This window comes from Carlito syrichta, unplaced genomic scaffold, assembly GCF_000164805.1.
Source record: "Carlito syrichta isolate Samal-C Ts95f unplaced genomic scaffold, Tarsius_syrichta-2.0.1 Scaffold315835, whole genome shotgun sequence".
NCBI lineage: Eukaryota > Metazoa > Chordata > Mammalia > Primates > Tarsiidae > Carlito > Carlito syrichta.
The window spans coordinates 90,559-112,777 of NW_007259931.1; the positions used below are offsets into that span (position 1 = coordinate 90,559).

Genomic DNA, 22,219 nt, shown 5'->3' on the forward strand with positions numbered 1-22,219 from the left:
AAAAAAAAAAAAAAAAGGTTCTAAGAGAAAGTGTGTTTACAATTGCCAACACCAACTTAACTGTCCACAAATCAGTTCTCATCTGGTCTTCATGAAAAGTGTGCTCTATATACTAGCACTAACCATATAATCCTAAGAAATACATCCAAAGCTTTTGGATACTATTTTGTGATGACAGTAAAAAGTATACCCAAGGATGGAAACTAGAACCAGATGTATCAGAGACCTCATATTTCAGAGCTTTTTTAAAAAGTGTCTTAATAGGACTAATTTTCAAAGTTCTTTCACATCTTTTAAATAGCTTTTGAGGAAGAGGATGAAAGAGAAATGGCAGTTCCACTCCATGTGGCAACTGAGGAAACTGAAGACGAGGAAGTGGTGTTGAGTGCTGGTTTGGGTCCAACAGCCCTCTCCCCAGCAACAATACTCTCCTAAGAATACTCTTCAAAGTGGCCGGGCCCAGTGGCTCAGCATGTAATCCCACGCCTTGGGAGGCTGAGGTAAGTGGATTGCCTGAGCCCGCGGGTTCGAGACCCGCCTGGGCAACTTGGCGAGACTTCATCTCTACAATAAATCAAAAAATTAGCTGGGTGTGGTAACGCACGCCTGTAGTTCCAGCTACTTGGAAGGCTGAATGGAAGGATCGCTGGAGCCCACCAGATCGAGGCTGCGGTGGCCGGGAGCGGCCACTGCACTCCAGTCTGGGCCACAGAGTGAGACTTCAACTCAAAAAAAAAAAAAAAAGAGGGAATCTTCAAAGTGGCATCCTGCATGCAGCATTAAGTCTCACAATCTAATATAGTTAAGAAGAGAGATTCAGAAAGCTTAAGTCATTATCCACGGTCACTCAGCTACTCAGTGGCCATCGCTCACTCAGCTACTCAGTGGCCATCGCCTGGGATTCAAACAGAGGTCTTTTGACTCCAGGATACAGGTCACAGGCAGCTCTGGGGCGAAATGGGTTATGGAATCATAGGATGGAAGTGCTACAAAGGACCATTAAGACAATGCAGCCCAAACCCTTCCCATGAGGAAACTGAAGCGCAGACAGGCAACTGATCTGCCTCAGGTCACAAAATGAGAGTCAAGCTCTGGACTCCAGACCCCACAGTTCCTACTCTGTCTACTGTATCTCTTGGTACCTAATACTCCCCATGTTGGAGGCTTCTCAAGGATAAAGAGAAGTCCTAGAAATCCTAAACTGGCTGTACTGGCTTATGGAGGTGATCTACTGCTATCAAAACCCCTTTCACCTTTACTCTCTTAACATTCGGACTACTCTCCTTCTAGCAGTCATGACACACCTTTAGCAACCATCCCCAACAAGAGCATAAGCCAGCATGCCAAGGTGTCCGTGCCCACAAGCACAGCTGGTGACCGTCACTTCATGCTTATCGTCCCACTGATCTGTACCTGAGGTTGATGTGGGCAAAGACTGCTTCCAAGCCCATGGCTCCTTATTATACCATGGAAATTTCCAGGGAAAGGAAACACCACCAAAACAGAGAAGTGGAGAAGTGGCTCAGAGATGGGCAGATCTTATTGTATTCATCACTCCCTGTTGAAAGATGAACCTCTTACCTCCCTGCCTCTTCTCCCAGGAGCCAAGCTATCCCCCCTCTGCCACGAGAGAACTGAGCAGAAGTCCAGGACAAACTCAACCTCTGTCTGCTTTAGTGCCAAGCACACAGATAAATGGTCCATTATGGCTTTCCCACACAGAAGGACTTGGTCAACTCCTGGCTGCATCTAATATATCTTGTTTTACTACTACCTACTTATCTGGACAAACTTAACTGGTTAATAAGCATCTACTATGGACAAACTTCAGGAGACTAAAATGATGAAGTACACATGGTCTCAGGCTCCTGGGACATGCAGTCCACCTGGGCAGAGGAGTCACAAGAGCTCCATCCTAGCAGAAACCCAGGCTTCCACTATACTCCTGCGGGAAGTTGTGTGATAACATAAGAGTCACAGGCACCCCGCTCTTGGTCACTGGGCTTTGCTAACTACAGATGACTTGATGAATAAGAATGAGCGTTTGTAAAGTATAGCCTTGCATTTCCATATTTACATGTGAAGAAATAAGGCCTAGAAACAGGCTACTTGTAGGGGTGGGGCTGGTTAGCTTTTGATGTCTGCAAAGTATTCCTTTCCCAGAATAGAACAGTTCTACAAGAGACCTACAAAAATGGGAATTAGGTTGAAAAAATGACCTTGGAACTACCCTGATACCTGCTCCCTACATCCTCATCAAGGTTGCCGTGGAGAGACCATTCTGATACTCCGGGGAGCTGTTCAAGGGAAGGTGGCCAGAAGGGGAGCTCAATGTCTCCAGGGGAGTCTGAGAGCCCTTTGCCCTACCTCCTTCCTGGCCCTGAGGAGGGAGGATCAAGAGGATTCAACAGCCACAATGAGAGATCAAGCTAGGCAGAACCAAAATACAAGACCAGAAGTCCTAACACATATGGACTTTCTTATCTCCATCCTCACAATCAACTCCTTACTCAAGGTAGATTGGTTTAGAACTATAACTACACTGCAAATGCGTAGACACGCCCAAAAGCTGACATTCCAACAAGAAAAAAATTTTCTCCAAATAGCTAGTTTTCTCTTTTCTAATTAGTGATTGACACACGCAGACAGATCATCTTGGAAAAATTCAGCTCAATAGTATAAAATCTAATTATATTACATATTCCCAGCACCTTCAACTATGTGTTACATGACACAAGTGAAATGGTTCTGTGTGCCTGGTAGCCAGAGTCAATGTAAGTGCTACCACTGCTTTGAACACAAAGTCCAGCAGTGTTTACATTTAAAGGTCTGTTTTCTCATGTGTGGTGCTAGTTATAGAATCAGTTCATCTTCAAAGTTGGTAGAGCTTTACACAATCATCTCTTTTCTATAGAGAAGCACTTAATTTTTATGTATGCCAACTCTGCAGAAGTTAAAGTAAGAAGATTACTGATACTGTAGAGAAGGAGAGGAGGTACCAAGAAAGGTTCAGTACACTAATGCATTTCTCACAGCAGATAAAATGTTCAAAAGGAGGAGCAACAGCGAACTACTTCCTACATAGAACTTGCCCACGTGGTCTGCAAGGTGGTAAAATTTACCCTCCTTTGTATTTCTTAAGATGCTCTCCATGGTGGCTCATGCCTGCAATCTCAGCACTGTAGGAGACCAAGGTGATAGGATCACTTGAGGCCAGGAATTCAAGACCAGCCTGGGCAACACGGGAAGAACATGTTTCCACAAAAAAAAATTTTTTTTTTAAATTTGACCAGGTGTGGTGATGCATGCCTATATCCAGCTATTCAGGAGGTTGAGGTGGGAGATAACATGAACCCAGGAGTTTGAGGCTGCAGTGAGCTATAATCCAGCCTGGTCAAAAGAATAGAGACTCTGTCTCTTAAAAAACAAAAAAAGACACACACAACAAAACTCTCTACTACAAGATCAAAACCCCCTAGAGATCTCAAAAGACCTAGAGAAATGGCTTCCCCAGGATAGATTATACCCAATACTGCAAAACAACGCTACCAAGAACACGCTATCCAGAAGTGGGGTCATAAAGGAACCAGCAGCTCTCAGGATCCTTTCTGCTCCTCTCCTCAAGAGGCCTATGCCCTCCACTTTACTCAGTCCCCTTCTGACACAAGGCTATGCAGACAGCCAGGAGCTCCAAGCCCCACTCCCCACTCCTCTGGTTGTTGAGGGAGAAAATGTGTTTTCATGTAGTGTTCTTAAACATAAAGGTTATATTTTATTTATTTCATGTTTATCTTAAACCTCTATTAACAAGTTTTGCATAAAAAGAGCTTGCTTGAATTTGAGTTATATTATTTCTCTGTTGTTCTTACCCTCCCCTTCCCCAGCAGACAATCGGAAATTTCCACTGAAGTGCTCAGTGGCTCACAGTGGGAAGGAGGGGGAGAGAAGGTGGGGGGAGATGGAAGGGCTCTGCAGCCCTCAAGCATCCTTGAGCCTTTTTGAAGATAGGAAACAGATATGTTTGAATGCCAGTTCCTAGACTGCCTCAGTTAAACCTTGCTGGATTCAGGCTTCACTGAGGCAGTGAATTATTCACCTCCAAACTGAGGCAACCCCTGCATGGAAAACCCCCATTTCTTTTTATATCTGTTGGGTCTTATACATTTTATTTATTTTTTATTTTTTTATTTTTTTGAGTTGGAGTCTCACTCTGTCGCCCGGACTGGAATGCAGTGGCCACTCCCGGCCACCACAGCCTCAACTTGCTGGGCTCCGGCGATCCTTCTGCCTCAGCCTTCCAAGTAGCCGGAACTGCAGGCGCGCGCTACCACGCCCGGCTAATTTTTGATTTATTGTAGAGATGAGGTCTCGCCAAGTTGCCCAGGTGGGTCTCGAACCCGTGGGCTCAGGCAATCCACTCACCTCAGCTTCCCAAAGGCGCAGGATTACAGGCTGAGCCACCGAGCCCGGCTTGTCTTATACATTTTAAAAACCACTAAACCTGCTGCAGAATCCTTACAAATCTTGAGGCACTGCCACTAAAAAGAAACCTCCAAGGCCACAGCAGCCCTGCCTTGAGAGCCGACGCAGAGTACCTACACACAAGAATGGGGTCAGGATGCTGGCTTTGACTTAATGCTGGCAGGAAAGCTCGAGAACATGGAAATGTTAGCTAATGGGAAAACTACAGAGGAGAATCAATCTCTAGAGAGGATGCCAGCACTCTTGGAGTAAGCTGCAAACACATTTGGGGAGCAAATCAGTAAAATTCCACTGATTCACCATGGAGCCAGTTATATTTATCATTCTGCTTACCCGTAAATAGAAGGACATCTTATATATAGGCCAGCAGATCTTTTTTACAAGCACCTATCCAAATTTTAAAGCAGATGAGAATGGGTAAGAAAAAGGCCAAACAGACAAGAAAAACCCCTTTCCCTACTCTCTAGAGTTCTTACACACACACATGCATTTGGAAGCCAGCCCGATCTTGCTTCTGTAAAATCAGACCCTGGTTAAAACAGTCAAAACTGAGCGAAGGCATCCTTTCACAAACCAGCTTTAGCCCGACACTGAAATACAGACTGTGATTTGTTCTATAGTTCCCTCAGCCTCAGTCCAGCCCCATCTAGTGGAAAGAGAACCGTAAACTATGTGCAGCCCTGGAGTAAGACGTAAGACGCTGACATAGTTCTGGCAAAGGTTGACTGTTACTATGATTCAGTAACATGCCTGCCCCTTTTCAGCAAGGGTCTAAGTCTCCTCCTATTGGCTCCCTCCTGTATATGTGATACCCTCCCCTTTCAGACACCAAGGAACACAGTAAGAATTTTCCACATCAAACTTGCCCTTCCCACAGGGTTGATAAGGGTATTAAGGTGACCATGTGCAGGCAACAAAGGGGAGGCTCACAGGCCTGAAAGAGAACCGAGCAAATCCAAAGCTGGGAAAGATTCATAGGCCTTCTGAGACCTCTCTGCTTGGGGTCTTGCTCCAATGGTTTCTAGACACTGCCCAGTGACAACAGGTATTAAGTGAGGTCAGAAGCCTCCACCTGAGACCTGAACTTCCCAACCACCCTGACTGGGCCCAAGCAGAAGTAGGGGCATCTAGTTAATGCCTCCCTGTCCCTAAATTCACATTACCTGGGGACAAATGACTCAGGATGTAATTTCCCTTAGAAAACTGGTATTAATAAATTATAAATGTCTGAAATATCTTCCCTATCCCTAATAAGGGTGGCCTGACCCAAGTCCCATTCTGCTGGACAGACACAGAATATCAATCTTTAAAAAAAATTTAAAATGGTCCCCAGTTGTACATAAATGGCTCACCCAATTCTACTGCACCTCAGAGATTATGAGTTAAGTAAATTTCTGTGGACAAGCCTGGGAACATAACCATCAAGTTGTTCCAATAAGAAAATAAGGTCTCAGTTATACAACAATAGACTCACAAACAAATTTCTGGAACATAACCTGCTTCTAGAGTGGAGACTGACCTAACTAATATTTGAAATATAATGACTATATTTTAATTTTTGGCATAAACTGGTTAATACTCTTGACATAATAAACACCAGTTACCATTTCCAAAGTATACATTCTCTTACCTACTCCTTTCCTCCAGCCCACTGGGCACGTGTATGGTGGGGAGGGGGGTGTGGATGGGGCGGGGGCGTTGATTTGGGGAAGGAAGAGGGGATGGGAGAATGGTAGTGGTAATCACCTAACATGCTGGGAAGTAACTAGAATGGAGATGCCCAACTGTCAGCCCCAAGCCTAGCATGACTCCCTGCTGTGCTGGGCATCTTTACTCATACTCCCTTAGCTGGCACCTAGGTTAGTACTATGCAGTCAACTCCCTGATTAGACTCAAAACTCCTTGAAACCAGAAACCATGAATAATCACAAGATTTATCCTGAGACGTAGGGATACCACCAGAACACGACATTTCTCCCCATAAAATGTAAAAGCAACAAACACATGATATCAATAGCAAAATAGTAGAATGTGGGTTCTCAGAGGGCATCTAAGCTCCCTCCATTAGCCAACTAAAAAATTGGCTCTCACATAGAGTCAGGATGCAAATCAGTGCCACACCAAAAGTTCAAATATATGTCATGGTCTCCAGGGCTTTTCAAAAAAATTCAAAACTTTGAATGCTAAATACAAAACCTGAATACTAAATGCATAACCGACAAGACTACTTTCTTCTCAACAACTTCAAAAAAAAGTGAGCCTTCCCAGCACCTGGCACACCCTGGCACATAATTCACTTAATAAATGTTTCTAACAGCTTCTGCGGCTATATGCAATGCACATAAAGAATTTGTCAAATGAACAAAATGACTGCCACAGACATGGCTGGTGTTAGTGACTACAGGGGAACTGCCTGACGCCAGGAGAATATCCGACTAATCTTAAACTCCACATTGCAGACATCTGGATATGCCACCCAATTCCAAATCTCTATCCAGGTGAATCCAAACTATACTAGCCACTCATAGCCTCATTTTCCAAAAGTCACTGTAAAGACTAATCATGGATATTACAAAAATAAAAGGTAATATGATCAAATGAAATTAATAAATGAGGGATTTTATGAATGGGTGTTGCACAAATTTTGAGCCAATGTGTGTTGTGAATCTTTAGGAGGGATTAGTTCATGCAAAGTCCCAGATCTAATTGATCACACATACCCCACCTTTGTGTGTGTGTGTGTGTGTGTGTGTGTGTGTGTGTGTGTGTGTGTGTGTGTGTGAAGCCATCTCTATAGAACTAATGTTTCAGAGATTACACCTTTGAAAAAGTTACCTTAAACAAATAAATACCAAACACTGATTTATCCTAAAAAACAAGCTTAAAACATGAACTTCTCCCACTGCAGCTAGACACCACCTTTCTGTGTATATATATATAAAATATACATGTGTAATATAGAATGTTATCTCTCTTTTGCTAAGGAGTCTGAAAGTAAAAGAACCAGAAATAAAATCTTTAAATGTCAGTGAGCTAAGTGACTGCAACAAGTGCAAGTCTTTGGTGAGGCATATGCACTCTTGCAAGAAAACCAGAATGTAGGGCTAGTGTTTCTCAGTAGTTCTGGTTTAATCCCAGGTGGGTTCTTCCAGAACCTGAATTTATTCCACCCATAAAGAAAAACAGCAGCCCCTCCCCACACCCCCAGCATTACACATAGAGGCTTGCAAACAAAATGAGTTAATGTGGTAGTTCTCAAGTGATCCTTGGACAAGCAGCATTACCACTGCCAGGCACTTGTCAGAACCCTGGTCATGTCAGCCCTCAACAAAGTCAAATCCTCTACTTGGAAAAAGGCAGAAGGATGCACTTCTACTGGACACCTCTGCAAGTACCACATGAGTGAAGACCATTCAGTGCCTTCTATCCAAGAACCTTGCTAGTAATTCCTGGTCAGATTTTATATGTTCCTCTTTAAACAAAAAGGCAAAAGGATTCATAGCCCCGCTGTTGAAACCACACACTTTAGTGGTTTAAAAAAAAAGAGAAAGAAACATCCACACACACTCTCCATCTCTCATTGTGGAAGAAGCCTAGCCACTGTGCATTTCCTGTTGCCTAGCAACGCCTCAGGCACTCTTCAGAGGTGTTCTCAAAAAGCTGAACACTAGTACAAAACAAGGTGAAGCGATCAAAAGATGAAATTTGCAGCATGTGCAGCAGAAGGTTTAAATGCAGTAAGAAAGCTTCGATGTGAGACGTGACTCTCTCTAGCAGGCCATCACACGCACGATACCTGCACAAGACCCCTAGATCCACGTGACTACAAGCAGCATTCTATCCACAGAGAACATCTGCAGAGATTATCTCACTTTGTCCCTGTGAAAATGTGGAAGGGAAAAAGACTGCCTGAGTTCAGTGCCCCAAAATGCCAGAATCAGAGAAGCTAATGCAGGCCATACAGAGCTGTTGAATACCAGAAGAAGAATTCAGTTTCCAATTCCTGAACATGTCCCCACTGTTTGAAAATCTGCTTCCCACTTTCTATAACACCTACTTCTGGGAAATCCAACAGTGTGAGAAAAAATCATGGATATAAAGAACTCATTAGGGCTTAAAGGAGCTTCAAACCAATTCAACAAATTGTCCTACAAGAACTTCTACAAAAATAATTATTACTACAGAATCAAATCCTTGACACATCTTTCAGAAGTTGCTGAAAACAATGGGGAAAAATTTCAATATAGAAAACTATCATCGTTAGTAGAAGTAGGTAAAATCATTTTTCTCTTGTGGATTAGACTTTGATTATGAACATTAGACAAAAGAAGCACATTTTCCCTGTTAAGTGCAACCTACATATTTACAATGGATGCACTGAATATGTGGGCAACATTGTTCATTAAGGTATTTTAAAGGCAAAAGTTAAATGCCAGGGGCAAACAGTGCTCAGACTGACCAGAGAAGTTTCTCACAATCAGGAGTTTATATGCCTATTGCTCCTAGGATGGCCTGTTTTTGTACTCTGATTATAATCTGTTAAGGGCCAGCATACTGCATCCCACTTTGCAATACAACATTGCTAAGGTATGTACTCAAATGACACCTAGCACAATGGGGATCTGACTGTAAAAGTTTATGAATATTAATTGAACAGTAGTCTTTACTGTGCCTATCAAGAACATTTTTCCAGCCCTTCATGAAGAAACTTACCCTCCTCTACTGTGCCGCTGACTGTGGGTGGAGATCTTATATGGAAGTGCACGTTCACCCAGGTTTTCCAAGTCTCTCACTATTGCGCCTCTGTCCATAAGTGCTTCTATTGTACGTTTCAGGGCGGCAGCAGTCTCTGGCTGTTTTTTGTTTTTGTTTTTTTAAAAAAAGAAAGAAAAACCATCAGAATCAATATAAGAACTAGAGTGATTAAGTCTGGTCAGTTCCAATCAATAACAGCTCTACTGATAGGGATCTTTGGATAAAAACAACAGAAACTATTTTTGACTAAGTTGAAATGAGAGAGAGAGACATTTATTGTAAGGATATGCAATAGCTCACAGATATGAAGAAAAATCTGAAGGACCAGGTTTCGGAGAGTTCAAGGACCAGGGCAGCTCCATGAATCTGGGAGGCAGGAACTAATGAGTGGCTTCTTCAGAGCACCTCGGCCAGGCTGAATCAGTGCCAGTCACTATCAGTCCTTGTATCCCATGACTCAAAATTCAAATTCCAGAAGTGCATCCTCTTGACAGGACATCTGAACTGCCCATCCCACCAAAACCACAGCTAGTGGGAAAAGGGGTTATCTCTCAAAGAAAAACAGGGAGATTGTAACCAAAAGGGGGAAAGGATGAGTGAGACCCAATCTCTGCCCTCATGGAGCTTACAATCTAATAAAAAACATAACACAAAAACATACATTTGCAGACCAGAGGGCAGAACACAGATGTGGCACAGGGACCAGAGAGCTCATAGAAGGAAGAAGCACCTTCAGCTGGGAGAAGGGTTTCACTAAGAAAAGCTTACTTGAAATGATGATCAGAGATGCAAAGAATCAATGAACAAGGTTGAACAAAGGAGTAAGGGCAAGAAAGCATGAGTGCACTGAGAAAACAGCGAGGAGTCCCAGGAGATGAGGTTCAGGGCAAGAGGGAACTGAAAAGACATACTGCAGGCTGGGCACAAGTCTATAATAATATAGGCCTGTTATAAAAGGCAAAATTCAAACAATACAGAATCCCATCATCTAGAGATAAAAGACTTCTAACATTCCAGTCAACTTATTTCCAGCTCTCTCTCTCTCTCTCTCTCTGCATATGTATACACAAAACACTTTTGGAAGAAAAGATACCCTACAAGAGTAAACCTGAAAAATTCAACAAAAGCAATGTGAAGAATGCGCATGAGTGGAGGAGGGCTTCAGAGCCTAGTGGCTAGGAGAAAGGTAGTGCTACCATCAGCTAAAAGGACAGCTGGAGAAGCTGGTGGGGACAAGAGATGAATGTGGTTTAGGACATGCGGAGTCTGAGAAGCCCACGACTTCCCTAAGTTGATCTCTCAAGGTTTAGACTGTAAACTCAAAACAAGTGGGTTAAAAATATACATATTTTCAGTCATCTACACAGAAGGCTACCTGAAACCCAAGAAGGAAGTGAGATCATTGAGAGGGTGGAGGAGGGAGAGGAAAAAAGATCAAAAACAGAATCCTGGGGAGTACAAACACTTGGGTGCTAACAAGTGAACTCAAAGTCAGAAGCAAATAGAAAACATTAAGTCCAACCAGACAAGGAAAATCAGCAGACTGCCTTGTCAAAGAAACTAAGAAAAGAGGCAGCCTCCAAAATGACAATGGGGTAGAGTATGCAGATAAATAAAAAGCCAGTGTGGTGGCTGCACGGGCACTTAGCAAGATGGGGCCAGAATGCAGCCTGCAAAGGTTTCCACAGTAGAGATGTGAGAACAGTGGTGAAAATGAGAAAATGCCAGAGGCAGAGAGACAAGCAAGTTTGAGCAAAGTGTGTTAGGATAGAAAATACACGAGCAAGTTAGTAAAGGGCAGTGGGCCAATCAAGAGGAGAAAATACAGGATTTTAAAAATAACAAGGATGACAATTATGCTTTACTGTTTAATGGCTATATGCCCAAAACCGTCTAGTGTTTTACTGTTACATATTTAGTCTTCGCCAATAAAAAAAGAATCAAGAAGGTTTACAGATTGGGATGGGGCCTCTGTGAGAGGCCATGACAGGGAAGCTAGTAAGTGGAAGAGCCTGCTGTAAAGAAAAGGAAAGCTGCCAAAACACAGTTGAGAAGGAGGCCATAGGCACACCTTGGCAGAGACAAGGGCATTACTCCTCAAAGGCCTAAGTACAGAGACACAAGCAAGGAGATTTTAAAGTGCCAGAGGAAGCTCAAGAAAGGACTACCTTCCAGTGGCTCACGTGGGAATCAAATGGAAATAAAACTGCATAACAAGTGTAAGTGTGCCTTCCGGTAACCACACAAAATCCGCTATATTTTATAAATTTTATTTCTGACAAATGCTGCTAAAATGGTATGAATGTACTATTAGCTTGAGGCTTAGAAAGAAACTTTTTACTCTCATTTCATATTGTAGCCCACTAGGGATGTTAAAAATTCCTACTGCATAATTGTCTTTTATATATTTAAGCAACCTTAAGACAAAACAAATTTCCTGAAGACAATAAAAATAGGAGCCCAAATTGCTTTCCATTAACACTAACTGGGTAAAAAGTCTATGGCAGTTTCTCCTTATGATATTCTTATACAGTTCTAATCACAAGAAGACCAAATTTTTCTCACATTGTATTAGCTCGCAAAGGCATTTCCATATATCTGCAGAAGTCACATTATTAACGGCAGGATAATATTTCATTACATTAAAAATGCTGTCTCTCTTGACCTGGCATTGCATCAGTGAACTTACAATAAGCAGGTGAAGAATCTACCCAAATAAAAAATGGGATCTCAGTTCTGTTACCTTGAACAAAAAAAAGGAGTAACGTTTAAAATTTTTTTTAAAATAATGACTGATTACAATCTTCTGATTAGCTACCCAAATAAATTTTAATTTCAGTCTTACCTGACTAAAAAGGAATATTATCTCAGTATCTTTTGTTTAAATTTCAACTGAAGTGTTGGAAACATAGTAAGCTCTCTGAAGTAAGCTTATGAAATAAAAGATTTTCTTCTTACATATGTTCCAAAAAAAGGAAGAGTTACTTAACAAGGATGTAACTTAGAAAACTATCAGCCGGGCTCGGTGGCTCAGCCTGTAATCCCGCGCCTTAGGAGGCTGAGGTGAGTGGATTGCCTGAGCCCGTGGGTTCGAGACCCGCCTGGGTAACTTGGCGAGACCTCATCTCTACAATAAATCAAAAAATTAGGCAGGTGTGTTAGCGCACGCCTGTAGTTCCAGCTACTTGGAAGGCTGAGGCGGAAGGATCGCCGGAGTCCAGCAGGTCATGGCTGCGGTGGCCAGGAGCGGCCACTGCACTCTAGTCTGGGCGACAGAGTGAGACTCCGACTCAAAAAGAAGAAGAAAACTATCAAAACACATTTTATTTGACTTTGTTATGTCAAGGTCAAATTGTAGACTGCTTAAGTGTTCACATTCATTTTACTATCATTTCAAATTTAGAAGTTTTAAAAGAAAGATGGAAGGAGGAGCAAAAATACTTCTTATTTAATAGGGTTGCTCAGCACGTGCCATATACCTTACTTCACAATATAGCAAGGTCAGCAAACCAAGGTCCTTGAGCCAAATCTAGCTTGCTACCCTTTTTTGCAAATAAAGTTTTATTATAACACAGCCAGTTCATATATCTGCATAGTGTCTATGACTGCTTTTGTGCTAAAAGTAGATCTGTAATTACAACAGCGACTATCAGCAGAGACTATATGGTTTCAAAGCCTAAACTATTTACTATCTGGCCAATCCCTGTTCTACATTGTGATGGGTTGAGGGAAGCTGGCAGGGCCTGAAACCATGAGCCTGGCCTACTGACTGAGACACAGAAGGTGAATTCCCCATCGGGTCATCAAGTGAACAAACAGGGAACACCTAATGAACACCATCAGCCTAGCCGTTCAACTCAACACAGGGTTCAAAATTCCTAATCTCTTTATCGACCCAGGTTGCCAACTTCAACATTCTTCATTTGGTCAAACCTATAGATCTATTAAAATAAAATTCTTAGGCTTGAGGGGGTTCTGCTCAATTCAGGACAATGTTCAATTTGTAAAAGCTTATGGCTTATAAAAAGTAAATAATCTTGCCACCATAATTCTTATTTACATAATCTCAGAATCACTTAATTCCAGTAGAAGTTGTACATGCTTCTTATAGGCTTCTGCCATCCCATCTGAAAGCAACTCTCCAAGACTTTTCTCCAGCCTAGCAAATACATCAATGAAACACAATTTTGGTAAGGCACTGATTGAGGGGTTGAAAATGTTCATTTTTTTAAAAACATGGAAAAGAAACAATGAATGTGAATGGGAACTAGGAAAACAGGGTTCTAGTCCTAGTTCATTCACTAATGAGTAATACACCCATAGATAAACTGTTAAAATTTATCAATTTTAAACTCGTGTCTCAGTTCCCTCATCTACTAACTTAGTGATTCTCAATTTTCCTGTTTCCACGAGCTTCACATAAGCAACACTGCAATTCTCAACATCTCCTGGAGGCATACAAAGTTTGATGACAGATTCTCTCTCTATGCCTCCATTCTGATATCCCCACCCAAAAGCGCCCATCTCAGATACTTCTAATGTCATTCTTTGTTCTAACAGCACTATGGCTACCTATAAATGTTCTTTCACTAACTAGCATAATAAGCTTCAGGAGAGCAAGGACCTTTGTCTATTTTGTACACAACTGTCTTCTCAAAGTCTAAAACGTCCACATCTGGAATAAGTGCTAGAAATATTTAAATGAATTAATGTATCAACTGTGCCTCCATAAGAAGGTCTCTTGCTTCTTTACTCCTATCTTTTCCCAAGGACCCTAAGGTTTCCTCCTGTCTCTAATACAATTTGAAGTAACTTTTCATATTACAACAAAGCTCACTGCTAGGCTAATGACTGTTAATAAGGAAACAAAATTACAATACTAGCATTATTCTATTTACTTCATGTAGAACCAAAATGCTGTCCATACCAATATTGTTTTTCAAAAAGATCCAGAATTAATCTAGAAGTAAAACTAAATACTAAATAGTTCATACATTTCAAACATCAAGTTCAAATATACACTCAAATATAAATATTAAAATTACATTGTCACAATTATTTGCTGGTAAGATAAAGTGCTATCCAAAAAATTAAATATAATTTAAAATTATATTTTAAAAAGTAGTAAATCTCCCTACAAACTTAAAACCAAATTTCAAGCTCATTTATTACTAAAACTACTAGTGATTAGCCTTCAAAAGAAGACCTAGGGAAAATCCAACAGCTAACTTCAAATATCTGCAGGGCTATTATGCAAAAGATAGTTTTTCTTTATTTTGATTGGATTCAAAGGGTAAATTGCAATCAAAGAGTAAAAATTACAGAGAAATGGAGCCTTAATTGGTAAACAAGAACACATTTCTTTAAAAAATGCTGTATGAAAGTGAAATGGACTGCCTTGTGAAGTACTGGCCTTTCTATCACTTGAAGTATAAAATAGATACAGGATGGCCATCGGATCAATATTTGCACTGGGTAGGGGGCTGAACTTAACTTCTAAAGCCCCTGCCAAGACTAAATTCCAATACTATTCTGGTACCATTCATCATTCTGAAGGACATTATGAAGTGAAACTGGCAACTACAGAGTGGTGAAGAATAATACACTAATGCCACTGATTGGATTTATGTGAAAACACTAGCTGTTCTACCCACTGCTGTTTTCACAATGATCCCCTAAAAGAGTCTCTGGAAAGCCCAAGGATGAAAAACTACAGTTCTCGAGATTCTAATGAGCAATGTTTTTATAATAAAAGAAAAGAGCAAAAATGTGGAAAGAACAAAAGGAAGAAGAACATCTCTACCTGCCTCCAAGATAAAATCCCCATTCAGTAAGACTACTCAAACTAAGAATACATGAGAGTATCATAAACAACACCACTGGCCAAGGACCACTGTTTAATTAAACATATTTTCATCCCAGAAGAGAAACTTTTCAACAAAATTATCTTGTAAATTAGACTCTATGGCAAAGGCAGTTTTAAGCCAGGGGCCCATGGATTCACCCAGCTAGCACTATCACACCTTCCCAGTCCACCAGAAGTAAGACACACACAGAATCCACATTTAATGGCACTTGGCATCTACCTACACCTTGCCCTCCCCACATTACAAAGAGTTGTATAAACCCCAGGAGCAGGTAGGATTCAGGAAAGGTAGAGCTAGAGTAGAAAACTGTCAAAACCTGTGAAAATGTGAATGTAAAAGCCCTTCCCATTATTTGCTGATTCTTAACTCCACAGTTTCCCTCCTTTAAAAATTTTCCTTGAAATTTAAATTTTCAAATAGAAAGAAAGTCCCTGGAAATTCTGCACTGAGATTTTCAGAGCAATTTGAAACAAAAACAAAACAAACCAAATAAACACAACAACTCTGTGAGCACTAACCTAACAGTGGAAAAGGTTTTAAGGAAAAGTTCTAGCAGAACTTGAAGAATTACATGGATAACAATCTACCTCAAAATGTGTGAAGTAGACCGGGTATGGTGGCTCAGGTCTATAATCCCAGCACTTTGGGAGGCTGAGTTGAGAGGATTGCCTGGGCAACTTAGTGAGACCCCATCTCTACAATACATCAAAAAATTTTCTGGGCGTGGTGGCATGTGCCTGTAGTTCCAGCTACTTGGAAGGCTGAGACGGAAGGATTGCCTGAGTCCAGCAGGCCGAGGTTGTGGTGGCCAGGAGCGTGCCACTGCCCTCCAGGCTGAATAACAGAGACTCCTACTCAAAAAAAAAAAAAAAAAGTGTGAAGTGCCAGCCCTACCTAACAACATCTGCAGAGTCCAACTAACTGGTAGGATATTAAGAATTACTAAAGTAAATATCAACTAAAAAGCACTCAGGAATGAAATATAATTATACAATCATCTTTATTTATGGAAATTATTTACAGGAAGAAAAATACCTACCAATGGAAGACATTTTAGAATAACTTAAATGGTACAAGTTGGTCGTGCAAGAGGATATATATGCATCCTGACATTTGCAAATGGAGTGAGAGGGTAAAATGAATGATCTCTTATAGGCAGACCAAATTCTGTAAAGTATCAGAAATTTAGGTGGAATTTTATGAAATTGCCATTTTGGGGGAATTGGGAACAGTCAAATATTACCCATGGCTCAACTTAACATTTATCTGGGAACGTTCCCCTCAAAGTACCCTCCTCAAGGCAAATATGCCCAAGGTGCTCACTGTGAAACCCATCTCCACAGCGATACGAAACACCAAGTCCTACCCGTAAAAAGTCTATGATGTAGCTATAAACACAGACACTTGTAAGTTACTAATAAAAGGCAGGCTAAAACACAGGCAAGACTGAGATGAAAAGCTATAAGAACTCAGAAGGAGCAACTACTTTTAACCGGTTGGTTAGAGAAGGTAGACTTCAGTTAGACCCTGAAAAATAAGCACCCTTTCAGGAGGGCAAAGAGGGTCAGCTAAGGTGTTTTCAGAGCAGGGTGAACTAAAAGTAGGACAAAAGAAGAGCAGGAAGAGAATCCTGATGAAATTTATATTTGGGGCAGACTCAATGTAGGCACTGTAATTGGTAGAGGTAGAAGCCATAGCTTTCTTCCATCCATGGCAATATTTTGCCTAGAACATTTAGATTTCAGTTTCTTCAAACACTCACCTACACTACTGGCAAAAATGTAAACTTTCTGGAAAGCAATTCAGCAATATATATTCTTTAAAATGTGTATATCTTCAATCCCATGGCCACTTCTATGAGCTATGAAAATACTCATCACGAATATTACACAGTCATAAAGAACGACAAACATGGACTTCGCAGCAACTTGGATGGATTTAGAGTCTGTAACACTCAGTGGACTACCACAGAAAGAAAGAACAGAGAGTACCACATACCCTCACTCATAAGTGGACTCTGAACATTTACCATAAATACTGTAAGAAAGGGATTGACAGTAGTAGGATACGATGGGGGTGGGGGGGTGAGGACACAACATCAATAAGGGTAGCTGATCTCAAACCAGGCAAAGTGGGGATCAAAGGGAGGCCCAAACTTTAGCTGTACGATGTCCACTTGTATACCTAATCCTGAATTGTACCCCGCATCTGTAAAATAAAAAATATATATTTAAAAAAAGAAAATGCTTATCACAAAGTTATTCAGATAGTGAATAAATGGAAATCCAGTTGTCCACTAACAGGAGGCTGGGTTGAGGTTATGCAGAAAAAAACAAAAGATCAAGATGGTGAAGGGTCTGAAATCCATGTCCTGTGTTATACACCCCTGAGACTAGAGAATAGGAAGCAAAAAAAAAAAAAAATTAAAAACTTATTTTCACTGATGGAACAAATACTATGCAGTCATTGAAAAACTGGATGTTGATCCTTACATACTGATATAAAAACATTTTAATAATAAAGAAAAATCAGCATGTAGAATACATCCATATTTTTTCAAAAGAAAAAAGGACTATGTACACATTATATAAAGTATGGATGACTATACAGCAAAATGTTATTAGTCTTCTCTAGGCAGTAAAATGAGTCTTCCGCTTTTTTATTATGCTTTATTGTCTGATTTATTGTACAATGAGCAGTGAAAAAGTGTTTTATAAACTTCTTTTGGGGCAAATTCAGGTTTGTTTGCTTTTTTTAAAGAATTTCTTTCCCTAAGACTATGCCAACTGCTATCTTCGTATAGATGCCATAATTTGTATTAAAGTTCTGGATCTACACCTGAACACTCAGTCACTGAACACTCAGAACTCATTCAGTGACTCCACATCCATGTAGGCTTTTACTAATATAGTAATCTGAGAGGTATAGATGGATGGCTTCCATAGGATATTGAAATAGTCTTGCCAAGCTGGTACTTCCAACAGCATTAGATGTTATAACTGTCTACTTTGTCTTTGGGGGAATCAGTGGAAAAACTGGAATCTAAATATTAGGAGCTCAGAAATCAATGGTCTTAGATTCAGAGCACACTAAAGAAATGAGACAGGACAGGAGCAAGCCTGGCTCTGCCACCACAGTGGCAAATGAAGCCAAGGGATGTGGAAAGTAAGGAACATGCCTATTCTATGGTTATGAAGCCAGGAATGAGATTCTTGAGACCTGGGAAATCCAACATGAAAAAGTATTCTTTGGGGCATGTGATGAAAATAAAAGGAGCCTGGGAGGGAAAAGGAGACAAGAGGAAGAGTCCAATGACTGGTCCAGCAACTGATTTGAGTTCAACACAGATTGATGCTGTAACAAAACAAAAGACCAAGAGTAAAGCAGGGAGTCATGGTTCATACATGGCTGAATTTGCAAATGCAAAAGATAACAGGATGATTGGTACAGTTCAAGGTAGGCAGAATACCTTTAGGTTATAAACTATACTCAAACATCTAAGGGGCCCCTGCAGCACACAGAATCATCAATACCAGCATTGGTATCAAAAGGCTGTAAGTGAATAAATTTAAAGAACTAACCCACAGAGCAAGAAAAAAGACATGAAATCCAACCTTGTGAGCATTTACTAGTTAGCTACATGTTAGTCATGTGCCTAGGTTAACATTAAATGTGTAGTTCAATCAGAATGCACCTTTGTTCCTTAATTAACTTATTTCCAAGGTCTCAAGTTAAAAAATACCATTCAGATGTCATTTAAGGACAAATCTCTGGCATCACTTGCATGTAACCAATCATCCCTTTCTTAAGTTAAGGGGAAAAAAAGCAGAAATCACCAAGGCATTCCTCAGCACTAGAATCACCTGGGAGCTTTAAAAATAAAGATGCCTGCATCTCACCCTCAGATATTTCAATTCAATTGGCCTAGGAATTCAAAAACCCTGAGCACTAAGATTTTTTTAAAAAGTTCTCCAGGTACAGAGGTGAGAACCCCACTCTAGCAGACAGGAAGCCAGCTGGCTTTTCATCCTCCCAAAGATAAATGACTCTGGCTGAATTACAGTTTGCAAAAGATTTTAAGCAATGATCTTCTCCAACTGTAATTCAAGAAAGATAAAAGATCCACTCTTTCTCACAATACTACTAGAGTCTTCCCTAAATGTGAAGTGAAGAAATGACAATCCCAATGGATGACTATTTGTGGTAAACACTACTTACCAACTGGAAACAATGCCAAAATTATGGTACTCTTGCTTGCTAGTCTAAGGACTTTCCAAAGTCCACGATCCTCTTGCTGGGAGGTTTCCATTTCTAGTCTCCCCATCCCCCTTCAGATGCACTCACAGATGAATAAAAGATAACAGGAAGACTGGCAGGAGTCCTGGTTACTATGGCAGCAGGAGAGGAAATGCCAAAGCTTGTGAAACAGTGAGAGCAGGAATCAGGTAGACATCACTGGGCTACCTGTTTTACTGATTGCTTTCCTTCAAGCACAATTCAGTTCCCTGCCTTCATCTTATATTTCAACCTCTTCACAGGGTAGAGAGGAAACAGCACTGAATGACAGAAAGACCAGGGGAATGATAGGAAGACCAGAATTTAGGCAGTAGAGACAAAAGGTTTATAACAAAGTTCTGTTTAGTTCCTGTGAATCTTCTAAATACCAGTGTAAAGTTTAGCAAAAACATAAGTTAGTTGACTGGGTTAAGAGTAGTTTTTTAAATTATGCATTAACAGAATCATAGACATGGGCTTTGACCAGAAAGTCAGATTTGCATACTGTGCTGAACAGCAGACCAAAAGTGTGTCCACCAACTAGGCCACTGCAATGGTGCTTAAACTCAAGTGGTGGAAGGCACCAAACAGACTGCTCTACTCTGCAGAGTAGAGAAAATAAGAGTATAAAACCACAAAGGAAATACGGGAATAAATACATCCATCAAGATTCAGCTTTTTCAGATTCTATGTATCAGTGAGATCACATGGTATTTTTGTCTTTCTGTGCCTAGCTTATTTCACTTATCCTAACGTTCTCTAGGTTCATCCATGTTGTTGCGATTGACAGAATTTCCTTCTTTTAAAGGCTGAAGAATATTCCACTGTATATACATACCATGTTTTCTTTATCCATTCATCCATTGATGGATACTTAGGTCGATTCCATAACTCGACTATTATGAATGCTGCAATGAACACAGGAGTAAAGACATCTCTTTGAAACTGTCTTCATTTCCTTTGGACATATATCCAGTAGTGAAATTGCTGGATCATATAGTAGTTCTACTTTTAATATTTTGAGGAATCTCCATACTGTTTTCCATAATGGCTGTACTGAATAATATTCTCACCAACAAAGAGTTCCCTATTCTCCAAATCACCAGTGCTTACCTTTTGTTTTTTGATAAAAGCCGTCCTGACAGGTATGAGGTGGTATCTTAATGTAGTTTTGATTTGTGTGTCCATAAATTATGTTAAGTAAAATAAGCCAGGCAAAGAAAGACAAATACCACATGATCTCACTTGTGAAATTTTTGATCTAAATGAAGTAAAGAGTAGAATGGTGGTCACCAGAGGCTTAGGTGGTTAGAGGGAAGAGGGGATTGAAAGATGATAGGCTATCATTGCAACTAGACAGGAAGAGGTTTTTTTTTTTTAATGTCCACATACACAGAGAAAGAAAGATAACTGCCTGGGCTAGAGGGTAAGGGAGAGTGGATTGATGAGGAGAGGGAGAAATGGGGAGTGATGACTAATGGTTTATAAAGCTTCTTTTTCAAGTGACAAAAATGCTCTAAAATTGGCTGTGATGATGGTTGCACAACTCCGTGAACAAACTAAAAACCACTAAACTGTATACTTTAAAGAGGTGAATTGTAAATACCATACAATAAGGCTTAAAAAAAAAAAGACTCAGTTACTTTCTAGATGTGTGCCTTTCTTCCGTAACCTCATATATATCGTATGTCTTATTCCACACATCTTGCAAGAAGTCTGTCCCCTTCTGTTAACTAAACATCTTCAAGGTTTAATCTTACTCATCTTTGCTAAATGATGGAGGCTCAAAGAAGCTGGCTTGCAGTACATGTTCAATAAATGTCTGCTAAATATGTAAGAAAGAAATAAAGGATTAAATTGAGTCATACATACAATTTAAGAATAAGTTCTTCACTGCAAAAAGAAAAACAACACCATGTTATTGTAAAAGGCAGAGATTCATTATGAAGCTAATATAATATCCCATTAGTCAAAGACAGAAATGCAGATTCCTCTTTTACTAGGAACAAAGATGAAAAACAGTAACAAAAACAAAGGCAAGTCAGAAACACCAGGTAACTTGAAATTTCTAAAAGTTATTGAAATGAAATTAAAAAATCCAATGAACGCTCAACTCCTACAGTACCCAGGGAAAATTAACAGCAACAAAACCCAGATCCTGAAAAGCTATGAAAAACTTCTGGAAGATGAGTCATCAAGTCCTATGTAGGGACAACAGGCTTTTACAAGAGGACCGCTTTAGGGTATGATGGTGAGATTTCAAAATAGAATTGGGGGGAGCAAACCCATGGGAATGGTAGTCTTCACTTTGTTTTATTTGTATCCCGTTACTTTAGTCTAGTAGTGTTTACCCTGGATTACTGAATTCAACATAAAGGCCACATATGAAAAGGGATCTCAATTGCCTAAAGGTAATCCAGAAAAAAAACCAAAAGACCAAGATGGTGAAGGGTCTGAAATCCATGTTCTGTGCTACATACCTCAAAGACTGGAGAACATAGTCAAAAAAAGATAACAATGCAAGAGAAGATTCCAGTATATTCTGAGATGAGAAGATACAGCATCTATAAAGAGGCTATAAAAGATTCAGGGAACAAAAGAACTCCTAAAATAAAAAATCTGAAATTTTTTCAGAAATTCTTTTTCAATAAAAAAGGTTGGAAGATAAAGTTTAGAAACTTTCCTAGAAAGAGCAAAAAGACATGAAAATTAAGAGAAAAAAGTCTTATTCAACCAAGCATACCAGCTAAGGAGGTCTAAGAGTTAAAGAAAAGGGGTTCCGGCAGGGCTCGGTGGCTCAGCCTGTAATCCCGCGCCTTTGGGAGGCTGAGGTGAGTGGA

The 22,219-nt window shown here is 40.3% G+C and overlaps 2 protein-coding genes across 2 annotated transcripts in view; both read right to left on the reverse strand.

The window, feature by feature from the left end:
• MRPS6 (mitochondrial ribosomal protein S6) overlaps positions 1 to 22,219 on the reverse strand; it is a 37,176-nt gene that overhangs the window by 7,392 nt on the left and 7,565 nt on the right. Inside the window, exon 3 of the mRNA XM_021706659.1 lies at positions 9,196 to 9,335. Coding sequence (XP_021562334.1) covers positions 9,196 to 9,335 — 140 coding nt within the window. The remainder of the gene's footprint in view (positions 1 to 9,195; positions 9,336 to 22,219) is intronic.
• SLC5A3 (solute carrier family 5 member 3) overlaps positions 1 to 22,219 on the reverse strand; it is a 45,083-nt gene that overhangs the window by 6,828 nt on the left and 16,036 nt on the right. The window lies entirely within an intron of this gene.